The sequence below is a fragment of the Erpetoichthys calabaricus genome, chromosome 1 (genome assembly GCF_900747795.2).
Source record: "Erpetoichthys calabaricus chromosome 1, fErpCal1.3, whole genome shotgun sequence".
NCBI classification, from domain to species: domain Eukaryota; kingdom Metazoa; phylum Chordata; class Cladistia; order Polypteriformes; family Polypteridae; genus Erpetoichthys; species Erpetoichthys calabaricus.
Genome location: NC_041394.2, coordinates 315,431,178 through 315,454,269, shown reverse-complemented (window position 1 = coordinate 315,454,269; position 23,092 = coordinate 315,431,178). Strand labels below are relative to the sequence as shown.

Below are 23,092 nucleotides of genomic sequence, written 5' to 3'. Positions count from 1 at the left end.
TCTAGATGGTACGTGAACATCTAAGCAAAGAAGAAAGAGCAGCACGTCGAAATGAGACACGAAAGCGTTGGAGAGAAAAGAAGGCAAAAAGGATGCACAAGAGAACAATAATAATCTATGTGCAAGTTCAGAAAATAAGAAAAGTAATAATCAGCCTGGACATCCCGCGAGAGACACTTTGACATCCCGCGAGATACACTTTTAACGTCCCACAAGACAAAGCATTGAGACCAAAGGATAGCTGCTGTGCAGGGTTTTAAATGATTGACGTGCAGCGCGACAAGCAGAACACGCAGCTCAGCAGCAGATCCTTCCACATCCCCTTAACTTGCATTCAGCCCAGCACCCCCGATGAGGGGGGGGGGGGGGGTAAGCGAGCAAAGTGAGAACAGCTGCTGTACTGGCTTTGAAATGATCGACGCGTAGCGTGAGAAGCTGAACATGCAGCATGGCAGGAGAAGCAGTAAGCAAGCAGGTGATCCATCTGCATCTCCAAAGCGTGCGTTCAGCCACTCCCTTCACATCACAAGGGTCAGAGACGTGAAGTGGCTGGCACGTGGCGCGCCCCGGGATGGGGTGGGCGAGCAAAGCCCCCTAGTATATACATATAGAAAAGTTTACTTAAAAAAATCCGGAAATAACAATTTCTTTCACATAAGCATTCAAATTTCAGTTTGAAAAGTAACAGTTAACCTTACTCTAGTAAAATGTTAAATGCTATGCTGTATAAAATTAAAGGAAGCTGCTCATTTATATCCATTAAGTATTGTCATTTTTTTACAGTTTAAGTGATTGTGTATTTTGAGATGTTAAAAATGTAGTTTTATTTTAATTTAATTTCCAAGCCCTACCATTATCTATTTACTTTTCCTTTCAGAGCTTTCTGATTACATTATCATTCAGATATAGAAAGCCGGTGATCTGTGAATGACAAATTGCATGTAAAGTTGCATTACTTGAATTGTACCGATCATTCTCTATGTTGTTCCTTTAAGGCAGAATTTCTGAAACATACTGAAATAACTACTGTGTAAAGGCAACATGTGAAGTAATTGAAAACGACAAACATAGAAACTGGGAGCTCTTTTTGATTAAAGAAGAGAGAGAGATTTGATAAGAATAAATCATCCATTAGGATAAAAAAACACCCAGCTAAGGCAAAAAGTAATACTACAACCTACTATAAATCTATAGGATTCATAAAATCCAATCATGATAAAACTATTTCTTTAAAAATAAGTGATTATGATTGTCTTTCTATTAGACATGTTTCATTCATTCATTCACTCCTTCATTTGTCATTTCATTCACTCATCTGTCTGTTTTACATAGCAAGAGCTCATTCAACAGCCTTAAGAGGCATGTCCAATGTTAACTCCTGTCTTGTGCCACATGGCCCTGTAGAAGAAAAAGTAGGTTAAGCAAAAGAAAGAAATAATGAAGGAAAATTCTAGAAAGGAGAAATTGCAAGCAGCGGTACACTTTGTTTAATTGACTAATGGTTTTAAACAGACCAGCTTCTTTTGTTTTTGTTATTATTGTATTCCCTATGCTTTGCCCATAATTAGACTACTGTAATTCAATAAAACTCAAGAAAATAACAGGGCCTTAAAAAGTGTGGTTTGAACAGTAGGTCCTCTACAGGACAGAAAATTAGTTAAACTCTCAGTCAGAGAGGAAGCAAAAGGAATTTGCAGAAATGAAGAGAACATCTGCTGTGTCAAGCTTTTCTCTTTTTCAGAATCAGTTCCCTTATCCTAGACGCAGAATACAGCTATCAAATTTCAAAATATGAACACCACCCTGTACTTAACCAAATAAAACAATAATTACATTGAAACTGTTACTGTGTATGCCATAAAAATGAAAATCCTCATTTGCAGTAGTGAGACCTATGGTAATGTTTACAAAGAGGTGTTGAAGAGTGAAAGACTATGAATGAAGGCTGCAAGAAACAGCAAATAATAATAATAATAATAATAAAAATGCAGAAGGCCTGCCTGTAATAGATTGGCACCATGTGCAGGAATGGGTCCTATTTTAGATCTGCCATCCTTGAAAAATAGATAAAGCAAGCGATGACTACTTGGAAGTTTCAGATAGCAAGAAATGTATGCATAGGTACATTATTACTCCCATATCTATGGTGCAAGTAAATGCAATAGTATATATTCAAGAACTGCCAATCTAAGCAGCTATGTAAACAGATTAGAAATAAATATGTCTTTGTCATTTGTGACACTAGATTAAAACCAGGCTAGTATTCTGACATTAAGCATCAATGTCACAGTTCCACAATACAATAAACATATAAACTCTTAAGTGCTCCGCCTGTGTTAATTAGACTTAAATGTCTTCTTGAAGTTGTTTTTCCTTAGCAAAGATGCTGTTAATTCAATGGGCATTGCTGAAATGATGTAGACTTTACTATGCACAGCCCTGATGATACATTTCACCGAAAAAGGTGCTCACCATTATCATAAACAGATAATACTGTTCACTGTATAATTAAACAAAGAAGGTTATTGCAAGTTACTTTAGTAGTTTTTTTAATTTTACCCTTTGCTAAATGTTTTCAAATTTCTGTGTTCATAATACACACTCCTTTAATTAATTAACAAGTGACAAGTTATGTCAGTATGTTAGAGCAGACTGATGGGGTAGAAAGTCACTACATTATATTTGTAAACATTATTTACAATATAAAGATGATAAGCCAAAAATCATGTAATTAAAAATAAAATCAGAATTGCAGAGTCCATTTAATAGAAGACGTTACAAACCTATTTCAACGTTTTGAATTAAATAAAAAGAAAAAAGTCACCAACTTACTTACTGCATATTTAAATACATCTTTATAGTGTGAAGAAGTCTCTTAAAGATGGTACATAGCTGTAATACTAGCAACCTCAGAAAATCCATACAAATTTCTTTTAATATTTTAAAACTCTAATACAAAGGTATCTTTAAATGGCAATATTTTTCTTGTGTCAACCTTATTTGTTAACTTTTACTGAGGCGTTTAGCAGAATATGTAGTATACAACAGAAATATATCATTATTGCATGGCTTTTACCTTCCATCTTTAAGACATTCATACTAATGCAAATGTTTTTCTCTTAGTTAATAATTTCTCTTTTTTCTCTTCTTGCATACCAAAGGAAAGGTGAAGACTGGCCTAGTGGGCAATGTGTAAAAATAAAAACAAAGTTAGCTACAATAATTTTAGACAACTCTATACTGGAAATGTGAAAAATATGTTTGTAGCCATCAAGAGTGTTGTATACTTGCTTAAAACTGAAAGTAAAAACTTTCCCGTACTCCATGGTAGAGTAGGAATATAGCAATAGAGAAAGAAAAAAAAATGACTTAGCTTATTTTTAATGCTGCCTTATACCTCCAGACTCAAATGGCTGAAAAAACTCTGACAGTTGTTATTCTACTAGGATCACTGGATGTCTCTCTGCTCACAGAGCTAATATTCTTTTACACATAGAAAGGAGTCCTTCCAGTAATACAAACAGATGGGGCGGAGGGCTTGAAGACATCATGATCTGATTAATGTGTCCACGAGGAGTAGTACAATCAGTATATTGAATTAAGAGTCTTAGATAACTACAGTGTCAAAGAGAAACATAGTCAGAAATATCGATACCTTTGATTGTTTTTAAAAGGCAAAGTCAAAACAGACTAAGAAAGTCAAAATTTTGAACATTTTTGTTTAGTTTGATTTAATTACAACTTTGAGAGATTTAACCTTCTTTTCTTGAAAACTTCAGACTATAAGCATATGTGGCTCTCATCCTTAAGTAAGAATGCAAAACTTACTGTATGTCACAGGTTGCCCTACTTGTTCACAGTAGTAGTGGCAGAAGTGCCAACTGCAATGGGCAGCAATGACCTGAACAAATTGACAAGTTCCAAATATTTAAAATTTTAAACAGTAATGAAATCTAATTGATGTCAGACAAAACCCAGGACACAGTCACTGGACACATCCATCCAGTTGATCAGAGCATTTTCTGATAATGAAAGTATTATAAAGGTACTGTATGTCATTTACTATATGAATCCCTATATAAAGTCTTGATCAAGTTAGGGTAATGCATTTATTGTGCAACACTTCCTGAATTTCATATTCCTGAGAACCACCCATAATAATTAGAATTGGAGCAATGTATTGAGGAGATAATCTTGCAGTAAACACAGACTTCAAATGGGAGAGCTGATTAGTAAGTTCTAGAGTGTGCCAGAAAAGCCAGACATACTATTTAACACTGCCAAATTGCTTCATGCATCTGATAGGGACTAGTCATTCTAGGGAAGATCTTCCATTATGGATTCCTAACCCTAAATCCAAGGTCTTTTAGTGGACAATGATACTCTTTGCTTAAAAAGTTAAGCAGCTTGTGTGCAACAATGCTTATCTTGAAACACTTCCAAAGTTGCTTCATCTTCTCACATAATCTAATCTATAGCAATGTAATACTACAAAGAGAAACTTTTTTGGGGGGGTACTTATAAAGATCCCAAAGTTATAGCCAAAACAGGTGCTTTACAACCATACATACCTTTAAAAGGTGAATAACTCATAGCTCTAAATATCTGAGCATTAGAATAGTATGCTATCAAGGGAGGAATTTTTGAAATAAGCAGAAAATAAAAAGTAAAAATATAACTAAAAGCAGAAGCTAAAGGCAATATTTAGAGAGACAAAATTCACAGTTGTAAAAATCTGTCAGTCACAAAATAAAAAGAGGGTAACTCTCTTGAAGGAGACACATCAGTAATAAAATCAATTGATATGTGAGCCCAAGATATGTCTAATGATAACTAATTACAGGTAAAATTCCATTACAACAAATATCTTTACAATTAAATTTTCATTACAACAAAGTATTTTTATGGTCCCGACAGTTTCCACATATGACATGAGTCTATAGAAATCTCGTTACTACGAAATACATTTAGCAGATACTTTAATTACAATGAAGTGCCCAAAAGACCTTGAAATGCCTGAATGAATCATCCACAGAGCAGTTAGTTCTGTGGTTGCAGTTCAGTGGTGCACAACGATCCCCAAACAGAAACATTGTAATTTTTTTTCTTTCTTCAAACTTTCCTCATACTGTTTTTTTTTTTTTTTGTTGCTGTTTTTGCTTTCGGTGGTTTTCAGTGATACGTATTGTGTATTGCTCATCAACCTTTGAAAAACATCCATTGGACTTTAACTCATTGTCACCCTCCTACAGAAACGGCAGACATGAAAAAACGATAACAGTTCATATTAGAAAAATAAAAATTTTACATTTTTGCAGCTCTCGATTGTGGCAAAAAGAAAAAAGACATTGCCAGTGTATTTGGAATTTCGCCATCGAAACTGTCAATTTTCTTCAAAGACCGAGCAAAAAAAGAAGAAAAATCTCGGGTTGCAAACGTATGCGAACTGCTGCATTTGAAGACGTCGAAAAAGCCGTTTTTATGTGGTTCAGTGATGCTCGTTCAAGAAACATTCCTATTAATACGGCACTCATTCAAGAAAATGTAAGGTTTCTAAACTCTCTTGGGACCTCCCCCAACCGGACAAAATGCCAAAGAGCATCCCGAAGTGCGATCACTGCGTCTGTGGAAGACTGTTTATCCATTGCTGGTGCAACAGCAGGCTCACAGCTCTTCACCAAAACAAACAGAAAATATCTCGATGGGTGATGCAAGAACATTGTAAATGCAGTATTAATTGGCCACTAACCTGGCCACGACCCTGCCTGACTGCTGTGTCTGTGTATAGGAGAGTGGTAGACCTCACTACAATAAATAAGCCTGATGTTCCTGTTTCAAGCTGAATAAAGCTGGTTTTGCTACAGTATTGAGACTAAGCCTTGTGTTTTGGGGTGCAAGACAGGGACTTATAACGCAACCCCGATCTTTTATGATTTGCTTCTGTGGCACTTCACTGCAGCGCTGTGAGCCTCCGGTTGCTCTGCCCCGGCAATGGACAAACAATCTTCCACAGACGCAGCAATCGTGTAACGGGATACATTTCAGCATGTCATTCCCATTGGGTGAGAAGTGGGGGTGATCCCAAAAGAGTTCAGAAACCTCACAATATGAAGAAGAAGAAAAGGATGATTCGGCTTCTGATTGATAACTGTGCTGCCCACAACATGCTTCCACATTTAAATAATGTTCGCGTTGAATTCCTCCCACCCAATTGCACAGCAGTGTGCTTCCACCATTAGATATGGGCGTCATTCGCACTCTGAAAGTGTATTATTGCAAGGACGTTCTGCGAAAAATTCTCGTCAGCATAACTTGTAGACAGGAGGAGATTAAAATGAACGTAAAAGAAGCTATTGGAATGATTGCAAATGCCTGGACACAAGTTAAAGAAAGCACTACATTGACAAATACAGAATCTCATTACAACAAAATATTTTTTAGGTCCCTGGCAGTTCGTTGTAACGAAATTTTACCTGTATATCTGAAAACAGAGTGGGCACCAAAATGTCTCAGAATAAATTGATTCATTGCCAAATTTCAGTAAGCCTGCACAACTACAAGGAATCAGTAAGACTTTCTGCCTCAAATTGCCAAAGACAAGCAACAGCCCTTGTTGGAGTTTTCTTAGTAATAGTGACAGTTCTTTGTACTTTTAAAACCTGACCTTTGATATTCAATCCTGTGTTTCATTCTATTGCTGTTACTAATAGATGGACTCAAACGTATTTTTCAATTCTATCAAATAAAATCAGCATTATGAGGCTTCATTTTGCTCATTCTTGCGTCTTAAATGAGATTACAAAATCAAACCACATAACAAATAAGGCACAACCAGTGCATCTAAAACATAATTGTTTCACTGCCTTAAGATAATTATGGTCCTTGTGATCAGTGAAAATTGCAAACAGCCTTTTCAAGTACATAGAGTATCTCCACTTCTGCTAATGTAACCTATAAGATTCATAAAATATATCTCACATTAATGTAGGAATGGTTATTTAAAAAAAAACTGTACAGATATACTGTATGTGGATAACGCAACACTGGAGTTGATGGAAATGGTTTCTACTGATAGTGATTGGATGGTTTAAAGCCTCTTGAACATATCTAGTCCAAATAAATTTACTGATTAGGGCCTCATTTGATTTGAGCAAAAAGATATGTGAATTGCAAAAAAAAAAAATTCACACACCCCAAAAAAATTTAATTTATAAAACCTGGCATATGAAAATTTCTACGTAATTTATCCTTTATAAATTACCATCACCTTGTAAATGTATGTTGTCACAGATGGCTGGGGTTCTGACCCAGCCGGGATGCCTGGATGGACCGGAAGGTGGCCTTTATTTCTTCCGGGTCACGAGGGGGCAACTGCCCAGGGTTAGGAGAGGATCACAGGAAAGGAACAAGGAGATTCCAACCCATTGGGACCCGTGGCCACCGCCAGGGGGCGCCTTAAGCCTCATGGAACCCGGGAAACAATTACTTACTCCACACCCGGGAAAATGGAGGAAGACCCTTCCAGGGACGCCCGGAGTGCTTCCGGGGCAAAGGGCAACACTTCCGCCACACCAGGAAGTGCTGCCGGAAGGGCGTTATCGAACACCTGGAGCACATCCAGGCAGGAATAAAAGGGGCCGCCTTCCTACAATGGAGGAGCTTGCGTCAAGAGTGGGAGCAGGACAAAGCTCCCGTAAGGAAAGGAAAGGCGGCCACGGACATTGTGCTTGAAGCCCAGAAGAGGGGTGATTGGTGCTGAGAGCACTGTGTGCTGTGTTGGACTTTATTAGTGCTTTAATAAACGTGTGTTTTTAATATAAAAATGTGGTCTCTGACTGGTGGTGTCCGAGCAAGTCTCACAATGTATAAGAACAAACCTTAAACCTTCTATATCTGAAGAATGCTAATCAACCTTATATGCTTTAAATCATGATGTTGCAGAACATCATTAGCTGCTTGAGGCATCAAGACTCCTGCATTCAAGATTATCTGGCTAAGCTCTGCAACAATTAGAGCAAGATCACGTGTGGCATTATAGCATCTCTCCTCTGAGTTCTGGGGGTCAGTGAAAGGCATAACATGCTACCGTATAAGTGGGTAGCTACTATTAACTGGCACATTTAATGACATAATTGCTGTTACAATGAATAGTAAAGGCCATATGAAAAACTGAGGACTCAGCCAGTTACTTTACTAACAAGCCAGCCACCATGCCCACTACCATTGCATCTGCCAAAGCTACTTTGCCTCAAATTAAATGAACCAGAAGTTGACCCAGGCTACTGTGTCATGATATTTGCCAGTCTTATCTTGGCATCACAGATAGCTTGTGCATTATTGGAATATCACTACTAATGATTAACAAAAGCAGCTTCATTATTGCTAGGTGCCCTTATTACAATATGAGTGCTGTCAATTGCTCCGGTTAAGTTAGGAGACTTAGACACTGCTGCAAATTGCCTTGTAATGTTGGAGAAAACATGTTATGGTTTATGTATCTGCACCCACACCATACAAAAAGTGAATGTAGAGCCTTGACAGTCAGTTAATGGCTTCCAGCACAGCAGGCATGACACAGTTAAGCTTGGCTGTGGTATTCATCCTGACTTGTTGCCCAGTTCTCTAAAAAGTGATAAAATTTAGCCCATACAAAATGACAAATTAGCAACAAAATTATTCAGTGAAAATACACAACATTGGTCCTCCTAAAAGGGACCTAAAAACAGTCTGCATACCATATTCATCACTTTTAAGTTGTAATATGTTTGTCACGTCAGCACACTTTAAAATAACTTCTTGGTGATAGGTAATATTAAGAGTGTGAGTCATTATTGAGCTGGTTTGGCTGCATTTCCCTACTTGATCATAGGTGTCATCATTTCACAGTTTCTCCAAAATGTTGTGTACACATGGGACAGAGTTGATGTATAAAGATATGCAAGTTCCCCTTCAAGTTTTCTTTGATAAATCCAAACATTTGTGTGGGATGAAGTGTTTGCACATTTTGAACTATTCTTTGTGCTTTATAAATCAGGCCTCAGGTTGCTGATCAGCATGGATATCAAATTAAATGTTTAAATTATCCATCCATCCATCCATCCATTTTCCAACCCGCTGAATCCTAACTACAGGGTCATGGGGTCTGCTGGAGCCAATCCCAGCCAACAATCCCGGGCAGGGTGCCAACCCACCGCAGTGTTTAAATTATCTCTTGGTATTAATTTCCTAAATTTCTAAAATATCATCAATATAACTATAAAATTAAACAATAAAAAATATAAAAATAGATATTCACTTCATCCTCATCTCACAACCTTTCAACTTGTTTCTTTATCATATTCTTTATCTATATTTTCAAAATTATCAGAAGGATCTGTCACTTCACATACTAAATCTTTCACATTAGTGGCCTAATATATATGACAAAGGGTACTGATTAAATGATGACCAGTGACAACCCCAAAGGCTTTGTAAAAGGTGAAAAAATATTACTACTGAAAGAAACAAAGAGAAATTACAAAAATAAGTAAAATTAGAAAAGGAAAAAAAACTTATTCTTGAAACTTACAGGTGTCAAAAGACTGAGAGAAATTACTTTTTACAAAGATGCTCCTTCTCACCAAAAGCAATGATAAAAATCAGTGTTCCCACAGAATGATTAAATAATCACATAACTAGATTTTGTAATCTATTAGGTTTTATGGGTGTTAATTTCTCTGGTATGGTTATTGATTAAGTTCAGTGGCCAAGCTCAGAACACCTCATCAAAACTGAATGTTTTGTCTCCATTCAGCACTCTTACAACTTTCCAAAATCAAGCAATAACAAGTAATCAAGTGATAATAAATAAAAATATGAAGAAAGAAAGAATGACAGAAAGAGGGTGATGCAGATGTTCTTCTGCCCCCTGAAGGGACAGACAAATATATTTTTGAATGAGTCCTCATGTATAAAAAAATATTGTGTACGCCCGTTTTCACGCTCACTTCAAGATGCATAAAACCTAAACTTTGCGTAAAGCCACACACATTTTCATGGCAGCCTCAGACCATGCGTACACACTTATCTGCTCAGTTTTGCAAACTGGCAGCTTCCAGGTGAAATTAATTGCATATCGTTTACAAATTTAATTCATTTGATTGTAATCACACCCTGCGGTGGACTGGCGCCCTGCCTGGGGTTGGCTAGGATTGGCTCCAGCAGACCCCCGTGACCCTGTAGTTAGAATATAGAGGGTTGGATAATGGATGGATGGATGATTGTAATCATTCTGTAACAATATAATGGTGCACGGAATGACCACACTTTCCAACTACCATTGCTGCTTTAGCATTGTTACTCTCAGTGCACCACTCAGAGTATTTTAACCCATTGTACCTGAGTGTGGAATCACAGCTGTACAGCAGCTGATCGAAAAGATCTACGGTGGGATGTATCAAGAGCGTTGAGGATTATCGGGATACAAGTCCCAGCCCTGGAGGACATTTATAGCACAAGCTGCCTCAAGAAAGTCACCAACATCTTCATGGATTCCACTCAGCCATGCTACAGTCTATTTGAACTTCCTCTATTAGGCAAACACTTCAGAGCCTTTCTTGCATGGACCTCGAGGTTCAGAAGCAGTTTCAATCCCAAGAGTTATAAACACACTTAATCAGTCCATCATGTGCTCCTGGTAGAACTGTTTGTACTTTGAATTACAATTACCTCACTGTAAACTTGCACTACTGTACAACTATAATATTGCATAACCTGAGCCACATTATGAACCATTTGCACCATCTGCACTATATGTACATGTTTATTGTACTTATGCTTTCAACTAGTATATTTTTCATTGTTTTTATCGTATTATTATTATCATTGTTATTTTATCATTTAATAGGAAAATAAGTTTATGGAGGATTTGTATATTGAATCTCATTGTACCATACAATGACAATAAAGACATTCAGTTCAACTCAATAGAAGAGAGCGCATATTTACAGTTGATGATGACTGGCTTCTGAGTTGATTTAGATTTCCAAGAGCTATCCTCTTGGAAATCCATATCCATATCACATTTTATCAACTAAATCGTTTATTTTTCTATGTTCCATAAATGTTTTGAAGAATCTGCGTTCTATGCTTACAGCAGGTTTTACATTTATTACAGAATAATTTATTACAATAAATTATTCCATTCAGGGTCATGTGCATGTCCCAGCAAGAATCTTGCTGGATGCAGGAACAATATCTGGACAGAGGAGACAAGAGCAATCCCTGGACGGAGTGCCAGCAAATCGCTACTACTATCCATCCATCCATCCATCTTCCAACCCGCTGAATCCAAGCACAGGGTCACGGGGGTCTGCTGGAGCCAAACCCAGCCAACACAGGGCACAAGGCAGGAACCAATCCTGGGCAGGGTGCCAACCCACCGCAGTCGCTACTACTACACCATGTTTAATACATGCTTTAATGCATTTCATCATGAAAATGGTATCAAGTATACATCATACATTCTAAAATGTGCAGAAATCTGTAATATCATGAATGTAATGTATTCTGTGTGGCAAACTGCCTGCACTCTCTGTCTACAAAACAGAAAGCACATTTAAGAAGCACATAGTAATTCACACACATAGAACACATAAAATATGAAGCATTTAATGCACTACTTTAGTTATGATGGGGTTTGTGAAACTAGTAAATTAAACATCGATGAAGTTTATGTCGATCTGTTTAATGACAAAATAAACTACGAGATTAAAGTGGAAATTTGTAGATTAATGTCTACATTTCAACCTTTTCTTCTTCACGGTGTCCCTATTTTTTTTCACTGTGCACTAATGCGATTCTGTATGACACTCATATAGTTGGCTGTGACTCGCCTTTTCACCTTGACTTTCACATCTGACCACTTCTTTTTTATTTTGGGTACTATGCGACTTTCTGAGCTTGAACTTCACTCCATTAATTTCCTTTTGTCACTCAAACCACTGCCTAAGCCATCAAAAGTATGTTTTTCCTTGCCTGCACTTCATTGAGCAGTACCTAATCTTCGCATTCAGTGAAATTCTTCTTTTATATATGTGCTTTTACCATTGTTTTTAACCAAACACAAAATGAAAGGGGCTGTTTATGTTGATTTACATATTGTCACACACGTGCGCATGGGAGGCAGCTAAAGGGCTTGAGTGACGGCAGTTCTGAGGCATGCTGGGAGCTGGCAGAGTGCACTGACTCTTTTTCTCTCTTTCCTATAGACCATTCCCGGGAGATTCCATCTGGCTCTCTTGACATCAATTCCGGGACCGAGCCAATGGAAGGAGACCTTACCGGCTCCGGCCCCTCTTACGTCATGTCCGGGCTCGAACCAATGGCTAAAGAACATGGGCCTGATCCTTCTGACCTCACTTCCTGTCTTCCCCTTTAAAACCCTCCCCATTTTCCTAATTCCTCAGTCTTGTTTTGGACTCAGTTGTATGCACATCAGTGCTGTTTATTTTGATAAAAAAACGACTTTGCAGCCAGGATACCATATTATACGAGTGGCTGCCCCAAACCTTCATCTGAGTATGTCTCGTTTTTGTGACAATATTTAAATATGCGAAAATATGGGGGGAGTCAAGCAAGGGCTCTAGGCTCTTGAACGTGTGTTAAAATTCACGTTCATTGGGATTTATAAAGGGGAAGCGCATGGAACTTGGCGTATGCACAATTTTACACATCTGGATTTATTTGTGCGTAGGCACATTTCCAGTTTTGTCCATACTCCATGTTTTACTGTGAATTCTATGCACGCTGTTACATATGAGGCCTCCAAAGAAGAATCATAATCAAAAAGCCAAGTCAAGTTAGAAAACAAAAAGTCAATGAAATATGATGAAATTTTTACTTAGGAAAACAGGTAAAGAAGAACTGCACAGACAGGTCTTTTTGAATCATATATGCAATCTTAGACAACCAGTAAGTTTATGACATTGAACTTTATATCTTTGATACAAATAATTCTGGTTAACCTTGCATTACAATGGCCTATCAACAGAATTTCCTCAAAATGTCTCCGTGCATGGAAAAATAAAATGGTGTTGCAAGAGGACACAAGGAATTGTTAACATTATGAAAACAAATCTAAAGCAAAACAAAACAAAGTCACAAATAGGTTCTTTGAGCTTCACAACCCTATCCTGCAAGAAGAAATTTTGATAAAAGCCCAAGGAAAGCTAAGACAAAACCTAAACAAAACACTGATTATAACAGCTGTAAAGGAAAAGCCAGTCTTTCCATAGGACATTGCTTGTACAAGAAGTGGAAATGTATTGAACAGCAAAAACAAAAAAAAAATTGTGATGAACCAAGTTAGCCTTTTTGATATATTATGATACTGCTGAATGACCAGATTTTCTGCCTTTCACAAACTGCACAAATGCAAGAGTACTTTAAACCAATTTAACAGACATTACATTTGAAGCTCTCTCTTACCATGGGGAGCCATATATCCTGAACCCTCTCACTGTCACTTCTGAGTCCTGCAGGTATATGCAATTTGTGAGAAGGGATTGGACGTTTTCATAATTCTCAGACTTCAGTTTTGATGCAGATGGGAAATAATAAAAGTCTTGCTTTATCAAGTCGGCCATGAATTCCTGGTCAAAAGTCAGTTCGTGGTTTCCAGCAATCACTATTTTATATTCATATGGTAGAGTACCTAGAATGAAAGATGCGACTGTTAGGCCATTGCTATAGCAAAAATAAAAAGAAGTTATTTGCAATTACCATTCACAGTATTCAGGAAGCTTTTTTATATATGCAACATTCCAGTTATTTAAATTATATGATTTAGTGATCTGCAGCACAAATTAGATTAAATGTAGGTCTAAACTATAATCTTGTCAATCCATGATAACAAACCAACATTATGTAGTGAATATACAAACTATACTTTTAGATTGTAACATATATTTTTTAAATTTACACTGTACTACTACTGTATTGTAGTACATTAGTTATGCTCTGATCGATCATCTGCTGATCTAAAGTGGCCATCTTTTCCCTACAAAAGACTCAATTGGTAATCGGTAAATTGTCCGATCACAAAAAAAATGATGTTTATAAATCCTGCTCTACTAGGCTTTATGGTAACTTAGTTGTAGTGCTCCTTTACCACGAGGTTATATGGTAGTTGGGCCTGCATATGACTTTTTATTTTTTTTGCAGCGAACTTCCAGTACTGTAAACAAGTAGCAGCAAGTCAAGGCTTGTTTTACTAAAGAGTGAGAGAAGGTTTAAATATCAGCCTTTACATAAAAAAGCAGAGTAATAAACTGAAAAATGGCAATTGGAGAAGTCATCCTGTGCAATTAGAAAAATGGCAAGTAAAGCTACTTTAATGAATTCAGACCTTTTTATTTTGTCATTTAATTAAAATAAATAAAAATGGACACCACTTGTCTGAGTTTGGACAGACCTTGTGTTAAATACAACAGTTCACATTTTTAATTAGAAAAAGAAAACATAAACAATAATTTGAAATTAATAAACAACATGCGTATTACTTTAATTGCAAAATTAGTTTTTTACTTGTAAACTTGATAAGCATGTTATCCTGGTGTCTCCTTGATGAACATCTTATAAATATTTGATACATATGCGGCTTTTTAAAATATTTGTACTGTGTTTGTTCATGCATATCACACAGCATAAGTTTTGGTAAGAAACATGTAGTGCATAATTAAAATGGTAATTCATATTTATGAATGCATCTCAAGAATTACGAATATCTATCTGGTACACTGAAGAAAAAAAACACACCTGTATAAATATAGTAAATGTATAGTTAAACAGAAAAAAAAAGCTGTAGTGCAATTAATGATTAAAAATAATTAAAACCTATAAGTGCATGTACATTTACATTTAAACAATGTTTAATTGCCAATATGAATTGATTTTATGAGATCTTATATACAGGGTAGTCCAGATCTAATTATTCAACTGTTCGACTGACAACTGTCTCCCCGCCATTTTGGAATGCAGGGCAGGTGCTGCCATCTATTGGCAACAAAAAGAATTTTAAGTAAAATCTCTATGTGCAGGGCAGGTGTTGTGAATTCTCTATGTAATAAACTTAATAAGTTATAGCGTAATTAGATCTGGACCACCCTATAAACTATATTATACATTGTGGCGGATGGCTGGGGATCCTGCCCAGTGGGGACCCTTGAAAGGACCTGGTCTGCACGGGGGCTTAGAAGCTCAACCCTGTTGGGGCTCGTAGCCACCGCTAGGGTGCGCCTGGAGGATTATGGAGCCCTGGACTGCAGCACTTCCACCACAACCGGATGTGCTGTCAGAAGATCATCATGATGCACCTGGAGCACATCCACGGTATTATAAAAGGGGTCACCTCAATTCAGTAGGGGAGCCAGAGTTCAGAGGAAGAGGACGGAGCTTGCGTTTGGAAGAGTGAGGACGGCAGAAAAAGTAAAGAAGAGAGAGAAAGAAGGAAATGAGTTGGCTAATTGAGCATTGTATGGTGCTGTATAGAGAATAACATTAAATGTGTGTGTTTTGCACAGCTGGTGTTGCTGTCTTACCACTATATATATATACATATATATATATATATATATATATATATATATATATATATATATATAGTTAGAGAAATGGTTAAAACAACTTTTTTTTTAATTATGCTTTGTTCAGATAAGTACATTACAGAAGAAATGAATCAATAGGACAGGTAGTCAAGCCTTGTAATTATTGTAATTATGAGAACCATTTTATTTTATTTTATGCCATAACTGTTGTGGATACATTTTATGTACATAATGCCTACAGAATTCCATTTTGTTAATAAAAATAAACAGTTAACACCTGTGGCCTATAGATTAATTATAAATATACCAAAGTTAACAATTTAATACATGACATAGGGCTTCTAAGTGTCTGGGTATGCAGAAGCTTAGTGTAAAAAGTTTTTTACAGGGATAAACAAAAAAAAAAAATTGATCCAGTAACGGTGCAAATACTTGATTGCCACGTCTCTAATGGTAATTAGAAAATGAGACCTACGACTGAAAGAAACCAAGGGTGACTTTATTAAATCTTAAATACAAAAAAGAGAATATAAGCATAAATTGCAAGTTGCCAGTCAGCCTATGGGATTTTTAATGAATGTCTGAAAACAACCACCAAATACCTTTTTTTTCATTTCATTTCATTGTCACAGCCATGGGAAGCAAATTAGCTGTGGAAGCTGTTAACTAGCATCAAAAGAACTCCTGAAATGTTTGGATTCTGTATTTGCAATATAATGTTATTCAGGAAATAAAGAAATAATTTTTTTACTATTATTAGCTGAAATCATGTGGGGCATTCTTATGAAATTTAGTTAGTTTTTCTTTACTTGTAACTCTTTGACATCTTGTGAAGTACTTTGAGCTACATTCTGTTTATGAAAATGTGCTATAGAAATCAGTGTTGTTGTTGTTGTTATTATTACATAAGGTTCCATGTTGCTCTCAGTCAAGTCCTCTCACAGTACCTCCTGCTGACTGTGGGTGTATTACATTTTAATCTAGTCTACAGTAAATTTAACATGGCTCATTCATAATTTGCCTTACATGAACTTTAATGTGGTAATGTTGAATGACTGTGAACATAGAGACAATGGAATGTGGGAGGAGTAGTTCTAGAGAAACAATTATTTATGTACATCTCATAACCAGGCACATATCACATACTGTATACGGTAATAATACGCTGTGTTTGGGTCCTAAGGAAAATATGTGCTCTATAGTAGGAAATTTCACATAAACACCCTTTCAAGACAAGGTAACTTTGTTTCCTAAATCTACTAAAATGTTGCCCTAACTCTGGCCCTCATTGTATTTTAATGTATAAATAAAAAAGTCATAATCAGATCAAGTCAAGTAAAGTGAAGATTATCGTTATGTGTACATCAAACTTGTGTGTCTCCTCAAAACAGCTGACAAAAATATAATACCAAAAAAAAAAAAAATGGACATAGAATTAAATAAACAAATGAAAAGTACACATGGCATGAAACATTATATACTTATATACTATATATATATATATATATATATATATATATATATATATATATATATATATATATATATATATATATATATATATATATATTTATAGTGGCCAGTGATCAGGAAGCAGTCAGAAGCTGGTAGAAATGTAAGAGTTACAACCGCCTAATTTATCTCATAATTTAAAAGACACTGACTCAAGTGCAGATCGGCATAAACACTACACCTTTCCGTGCTATTGCTTTATATGGCAGATTGGCCAGAAGGGGCAGAGCTTGCTCCAGAAGTCTTCTCCAAGCTGTGGAGAAAGGAACAGTTAGCGACGGTGCTCCCTTTTGCCCTAGAGTGGTATTGCTTGCTTCAGTCGAGCTTGTCTGGGTACCCCCAGATGCGCATATGTAACTTATATACACTATATGTATTTTCAAGTTTTATATATTTTTTGTATTTTTTTACATATTTACACACCACAACGTTTGTTATGTTACAATATTTGTTGTTATGACTGTTCAGCAACCTTACAACTTGTGAGTGGAAACTGCACCTGAATCAAGAAGTGTGAGTGCCAACGGTTGTGTACCATGACCTATAAGGGAGGAGTGAGAACAGCAGCTGAGGCTGAGGTCTTTAATAATAATACTAATGTTTGACTTTCTAAGGTAGCAAGTGTTATATATGTCTTAAACAGAAGGCAGCTAAGATGTTCTGCACCACCTTTACTACCTTCTGCGGTGCTTTATTTTTTAAATTTAATTTTATAATTATGATTTGAAGAAAATAATACTCCTTACAATCATGACAAACTTAAACCATAATTCAAACCCTGCCTAAGAGAAAGAGAGGAGATACTACAACATGAGCAAATCTTTTAAAAAAAAACAAGGAGAGGAGAATGTCCTTTTCCCCGATATAAATGCTTATTCTAAGATTTGATTAATTAAATTTTGCCATATTTTAAAAGTTTTGAAGTGATCCTGTAAGTAAGAATTTAATTTTTTCCAATTTAAAATAGTATAGAACATCAGTTACCCACTGACCCACAGGGCTGGGATTTTTCCTTTTGAGTTAGGTAAGTCTACATGCTTGTAGTCTGGTATAAGCAATTACAATCAATTTGTCCTTCTCCACTTTAAGCCCATCCAGGAGTACACCAAACGCAGCTGTTAATGTGTTAGGAGTGATTTTGGCACCAAGGCTGTCTGATAGGAATTCAAAGATTTTTGTCCAGAATGATGTTAATTTGGTGCACACCCAAAACATGTAGCCCAGTGATGCTGGAGATAAACTGCAATATTAACACTTTGAATTTTGCCCTGGATACATCTTGGATTATTTTTAAACGAGATAAATGTGCTTGATAAAAGAATTTAAGATGGATGACTAAATGTTTTGCACATATGGAGCTGGAAAGTATTCTATGCATGACTGCCTTACACTCCTTTTCAGAGATGTTAAATGAAAGATACTTTCCCCATCGTACCATGGGATCATTGAAAGGAAGAGACTTTAAGATGTTTTTGAGATGATGACTGAGTCTTCAAGATTGACCAGTAATGCCTCTGGAATAGAAATGGGTGGGAGGTGAGGAAAATTGGGCAGGTTCCTTTTAGCAAAGTTTCTGATTTGAATGTAGTGGAAAAATTGTGTTGATGGGAAGTTAAATTTGAAGCGTAATTATTCATAAGATACAAAGACATTATGTATATACAAAACTAAATGTTTTAATCTGGACTTTTTCCAAACATTAAATACTTTGTAGGTTTGACAGGGTAGAAAAAAGTGATTATCATGTAAAGGTGCAACAGATAAGATCTTCTCTGTCTTAAAGTGCTTTCTTCATTGGTTCCATATTCTAAGCAAGTGATGGACAATTAGATTATCAGTATATTTACTGGGGTACAAAGCAGGACATATAAAGAAGTATAGCAAGATTTATTGCAGACCAGGCATGTGTATATTCAGCAGTTTGTGTTGATGTCCAGGGGCCTTATGTATAACGCCGTGCGTAGAATTCACAATAAAACATGATGTACGGACAAAAACAGAAATGTGTGTACACACAAAAAAATCCAGATGCATAAATCTGTGAGTACGCTAACTTCCATGCTCTTTCACTACATAAATCCCAGTCAGATGCTTGCTGGGTTGTGTGTGACCCTCGATGAAATAATCTATTGCAACAGTACTGTCTTTTTCATACGTACTAACCCACAATTCGTGAGATTCTGGCAGATCTGTTCCTTTGCCTGTCTCTTCCAAGTCAGAATCTGGCAGGCCATATAATAAACTGAAACATGAGCCCAATTTAGACTTTGATGAAGCCTTGTCCGCCTTTTTCTTCTCTTTCTAAATCCTTCGTCTGCTGCTCATGCTTATATGTACTTGTATATACTTGTAATTGAATCCTCTCGGGTTGGCTAAATACAGGATACCTCGGAATGATAGTAAAAAAGGTAAAATAACACCACTACCAGTGGAGCTGCTTCCTAGAAGTCCATCAATCACAATGGATGACACCAAGACTGCAGTGCTTTACATTTTTGCACCAAGCAGGTTCTGTACCAGGAAATAATACAGCTAGTATGTATAGACTATAATGTGCACCTGTAGAATTTTGTGAATGCAAATGGAGAAATGTGAACTGTACAGAAAGAAAAGGTGTTGCTAAGCCTTTTTGACAATAGATGAAATCTGTTGTGCCCACTTTAGTACATTAGTAATAGTCACTCCAGGAAATGTAAAGCTTCTCACTCTTTCAACAGCATCTCCACAGATGAGCATGAAAGTGTGGCTTTACTTGTATTAAGTACAAGATTATTTTCCTAGCAGCACTGAGTCAGCAGGCAGACATCTTCTTTCTCTCATTTTTGGTGATAACCCTATGATGTTGGTATTATGAGCAAGTTTCATTCAGAAGTTAAAGATGTGTCTGACCATGCAGTCAGAGGTGAACAAGAAGTACAGAAATGGAGCTCAGTATATCACCCTGTGGAGTGCCTTTTTAATGATTCAGCATTAAGGAAATGATTCTGACAATCTGTACATGCTGAGTCCAAAATCCAATTGCAGAAGTTAGTGCTGAGTCCTATATTGAGGAGTTTGATGGTCAGTTTTGATAGTACACAAGTGCTAAATGTTGAGCTGTTATCTATACCTGTAAAGCCCAAACTGGCATAGCAGTTTATATTATCCAGATGTGCCATTACGAAGTGCAAAGGAAATCCTTCTTGCATCATGTACAGAAATGAAGAAGGATAAATCATGTGGTGCTGAAGCAAATCAATTAGTAGGATGCTTGTAACAGTTAAAATGGGCATTGAAAGCATTAACTTTGTCTGGAAGAGAAAATGAAGATGAGACTGGATTTGGTTTTACTTTGTAAGCTGAAAGCATCCCTAATCCTTGCAAAAGTTTCAGCGAATTGTTATAGCTGCTTAATTTCATCTCTACTTTAATTGTGACACTGTGATTGCTTTTCTCAGTTCATATCTGCATTTCTTTTACTATTTCTAAATGCACTGCTGCATGCCTCCAGTAAATTCCTCATGTTAGCAGTAATCCACTGTATCTTATTAAAAAAATATGCAGATTGTTTTCATAGCCACACAACCGTTCACATGTTTTTTAAGGAATATAGTTACTATGGCTGCATACTCACCCAGATCTGATAACAAATCTCTAAAAGTGTCCCAGTTTAAAGATTTAAAGAAATTCTGTAGTTTATCCTGTGCTTCTTTAGTTCAGCACCGTACCATAGTTTCTTGCACATTTCACATTTCAGCCAGTGGTAAGCATCTTTTATTGGGGGGTGTAGCATTGATCCAGAGTATTATAACTCTTTGTGAGGCAGGTGACATGCTGGTGAAAATGTTGGGTAAACATTTCTTAAATATGCTTCGTTGATGTCCCCATCAAAAATAAATAATCCCTCAGGTTGTGCTATATACATTTATATTCTGTAAAAATGTTATACAGATTGTCCAACACATTGTTTGTGTTGCCTTGTGGAGGAATATAAACAGCAACTAGAACAGCACCAAACTCTTTCAGAAGATAAAACAGATAATACAGGATCAATAAATATTATAGATCAAGGGAACAATATTTTGAGACATTAGTGCATCATGTGTTATTCACCATACAACAAATGCTTCCTTCTTTGCTTTAACTCTAGTTGTATTGGTGTCTTAGCAATTAAATATGATCCTGAGAAACAAAAAACATGGCTGTGTCTGATCCCTTTCAGTGTACCCATTCTTCCCCATGAGTCATCTAGTTTATTATTCATCAACTTCATGTTAGTCAAAATTCTGGGTGGAGAAAGTCAGTAGTTGTGGAGGTTTGCTGCCACATGGACTCCTCCTCTTCGTCCCCATTTTGTTTTTATTCTGTCTTAGTTGAGTCATGTCCAGTTGTGTTCTCTGAGAATGGCTAATGGTAGCAGTTTAATTTTTATTATGCTAAAAATTAAATTCTGAATACGTTCTCCCATATCTAAAAGGATTTGTTGATCATAATTAATAATCCTTTTAAATGAGTGCACAAACAACAAAAATAACAGAAATGGAAATCAGCAATTACACAGTAATTGTAGGAATGCCATACCTGCTAAAAGTATTTCTTGGTTTTCTTGCTTGCTTTTCTTTGCTTTTTATTTTCATAAAATGTTTGGAGCTAAACTTCTAATGCTTTATGTGCATATTGAGTAGAAAATTTAAAAAGTTTTAAAATTTTCCCCAAAACTTTTAATGGAAATGCAAATGAATAGAACAAAGTGGTAGGGATGTTATATCACAAGTGGTATGTCCAAAAATTTTTATAGCATTTTTATTCTCAGGTCAGTCCCATGCTACTAAGCCCTTGGATAGGCATTTTAAAGTTCTACTTACATTAAGCGGCTTGGAGACAAGTGTGCTGAAGACCCTGTGCCTTACCCAAAGTATGCTGCTTAATTTAATCATTTGTTTGAAAGACAATTAGTTGACTGGTTCAATAACATTAGATTAAAATTAGATCCTTTTTCTGAAATTTTAGAACATTTGAAAGCTCAAACAAATACTTCAATACGAAAGCATTATCTTTATTTATGTTAACTTTCTCATTATATTTGTTTAAATTTAGCTGTTCACTTTATTTACCTGTACATTCATGTTTCATATACAAACCAACTGACGTGACTTTAATTATGTATTTTATTTTTCCTAGGAACAATTAGTTACGACTTCTTGGCAGTAAGTGATCAAGTCTCAAATATCAGCAGCAACTAAAAAACAATGAGTGAAAAAAATAAACCTTTCTGTTTTTTAAACAGCTGCTTCACATGCATCACAAGAGATTTAATAGTAAATGTTTGCAGTCTGTTATGCTGTATTGTATTGATTATAGCAAAAATGAATTGAAAAGAGTGTGTTGGAGTAATGGACCAGGTATCAGTGAGTTTGGCTTTGTGATCAAGTATACTCTGTGATGGACTAGCACCTTTCATCCACAATCTGCTAAGATAGGCACCAGCACTCTCTGACCCTGAACTGGATCTGAATATGGATGGATGGAAAAACCTTCACGAAAGACTATGAAATACCAGTGAAGAACTGAAAGACAACATCACTGACAAACAGATATGAATGACTAGACAGGCAATACAAAATTGATAGTGGCTGCTATTTCACATCATTGAGTAGCTTTGCTTCCTTTCCTTTCACTGACACCTAACTATGAGAATACACAATAGACATTAGGTTACAGTAAATTCTCTGTTTACTGAAACGTTTTATGCTGTTGAATTTGACAATCAATGCAGTACTATGGGCAAACCTTTAATGTATTTTATGAGTTACAAATAATTTGTTCAGGCCTAATTGTATATGCATGCAACACTCTTAGAATGAACTTGCTACATACACCGTACCAATTTATTTTAGTTAAAGTAGAGGTTTCCAAATATATATTATAATAAAAGAAATTAAATAAATACATTCATCATACAGTAGCACAGTATCAGCTGTGACTATATTACAACAGTTCCTTTGACATTACTTATA

General features: G+C 36.2%; 1 protein-coding gene across 1 annotated transcript in view; it reads right to left on the bottom strand.

The window, feature by feature from the left end:
• The window catches only part of mpped1 (metallophosphoesterase domain containing 1), a 354,345-nt gene that overhangs the window by 153,342 nt on the left and 177,911 nt on the right, over positions 1-23,092 (bottom strand). The window contains exon 4 of the mRNA XM_028817697.2: positions 13,468-13,693. Coding sequence (XP_028673530.1) covers positions 13,468-13,693 — 226 coding nt within the window. The remainder of the gene's footprint in view (positions 1-13,467; positions 13,694-23,092) is intronic.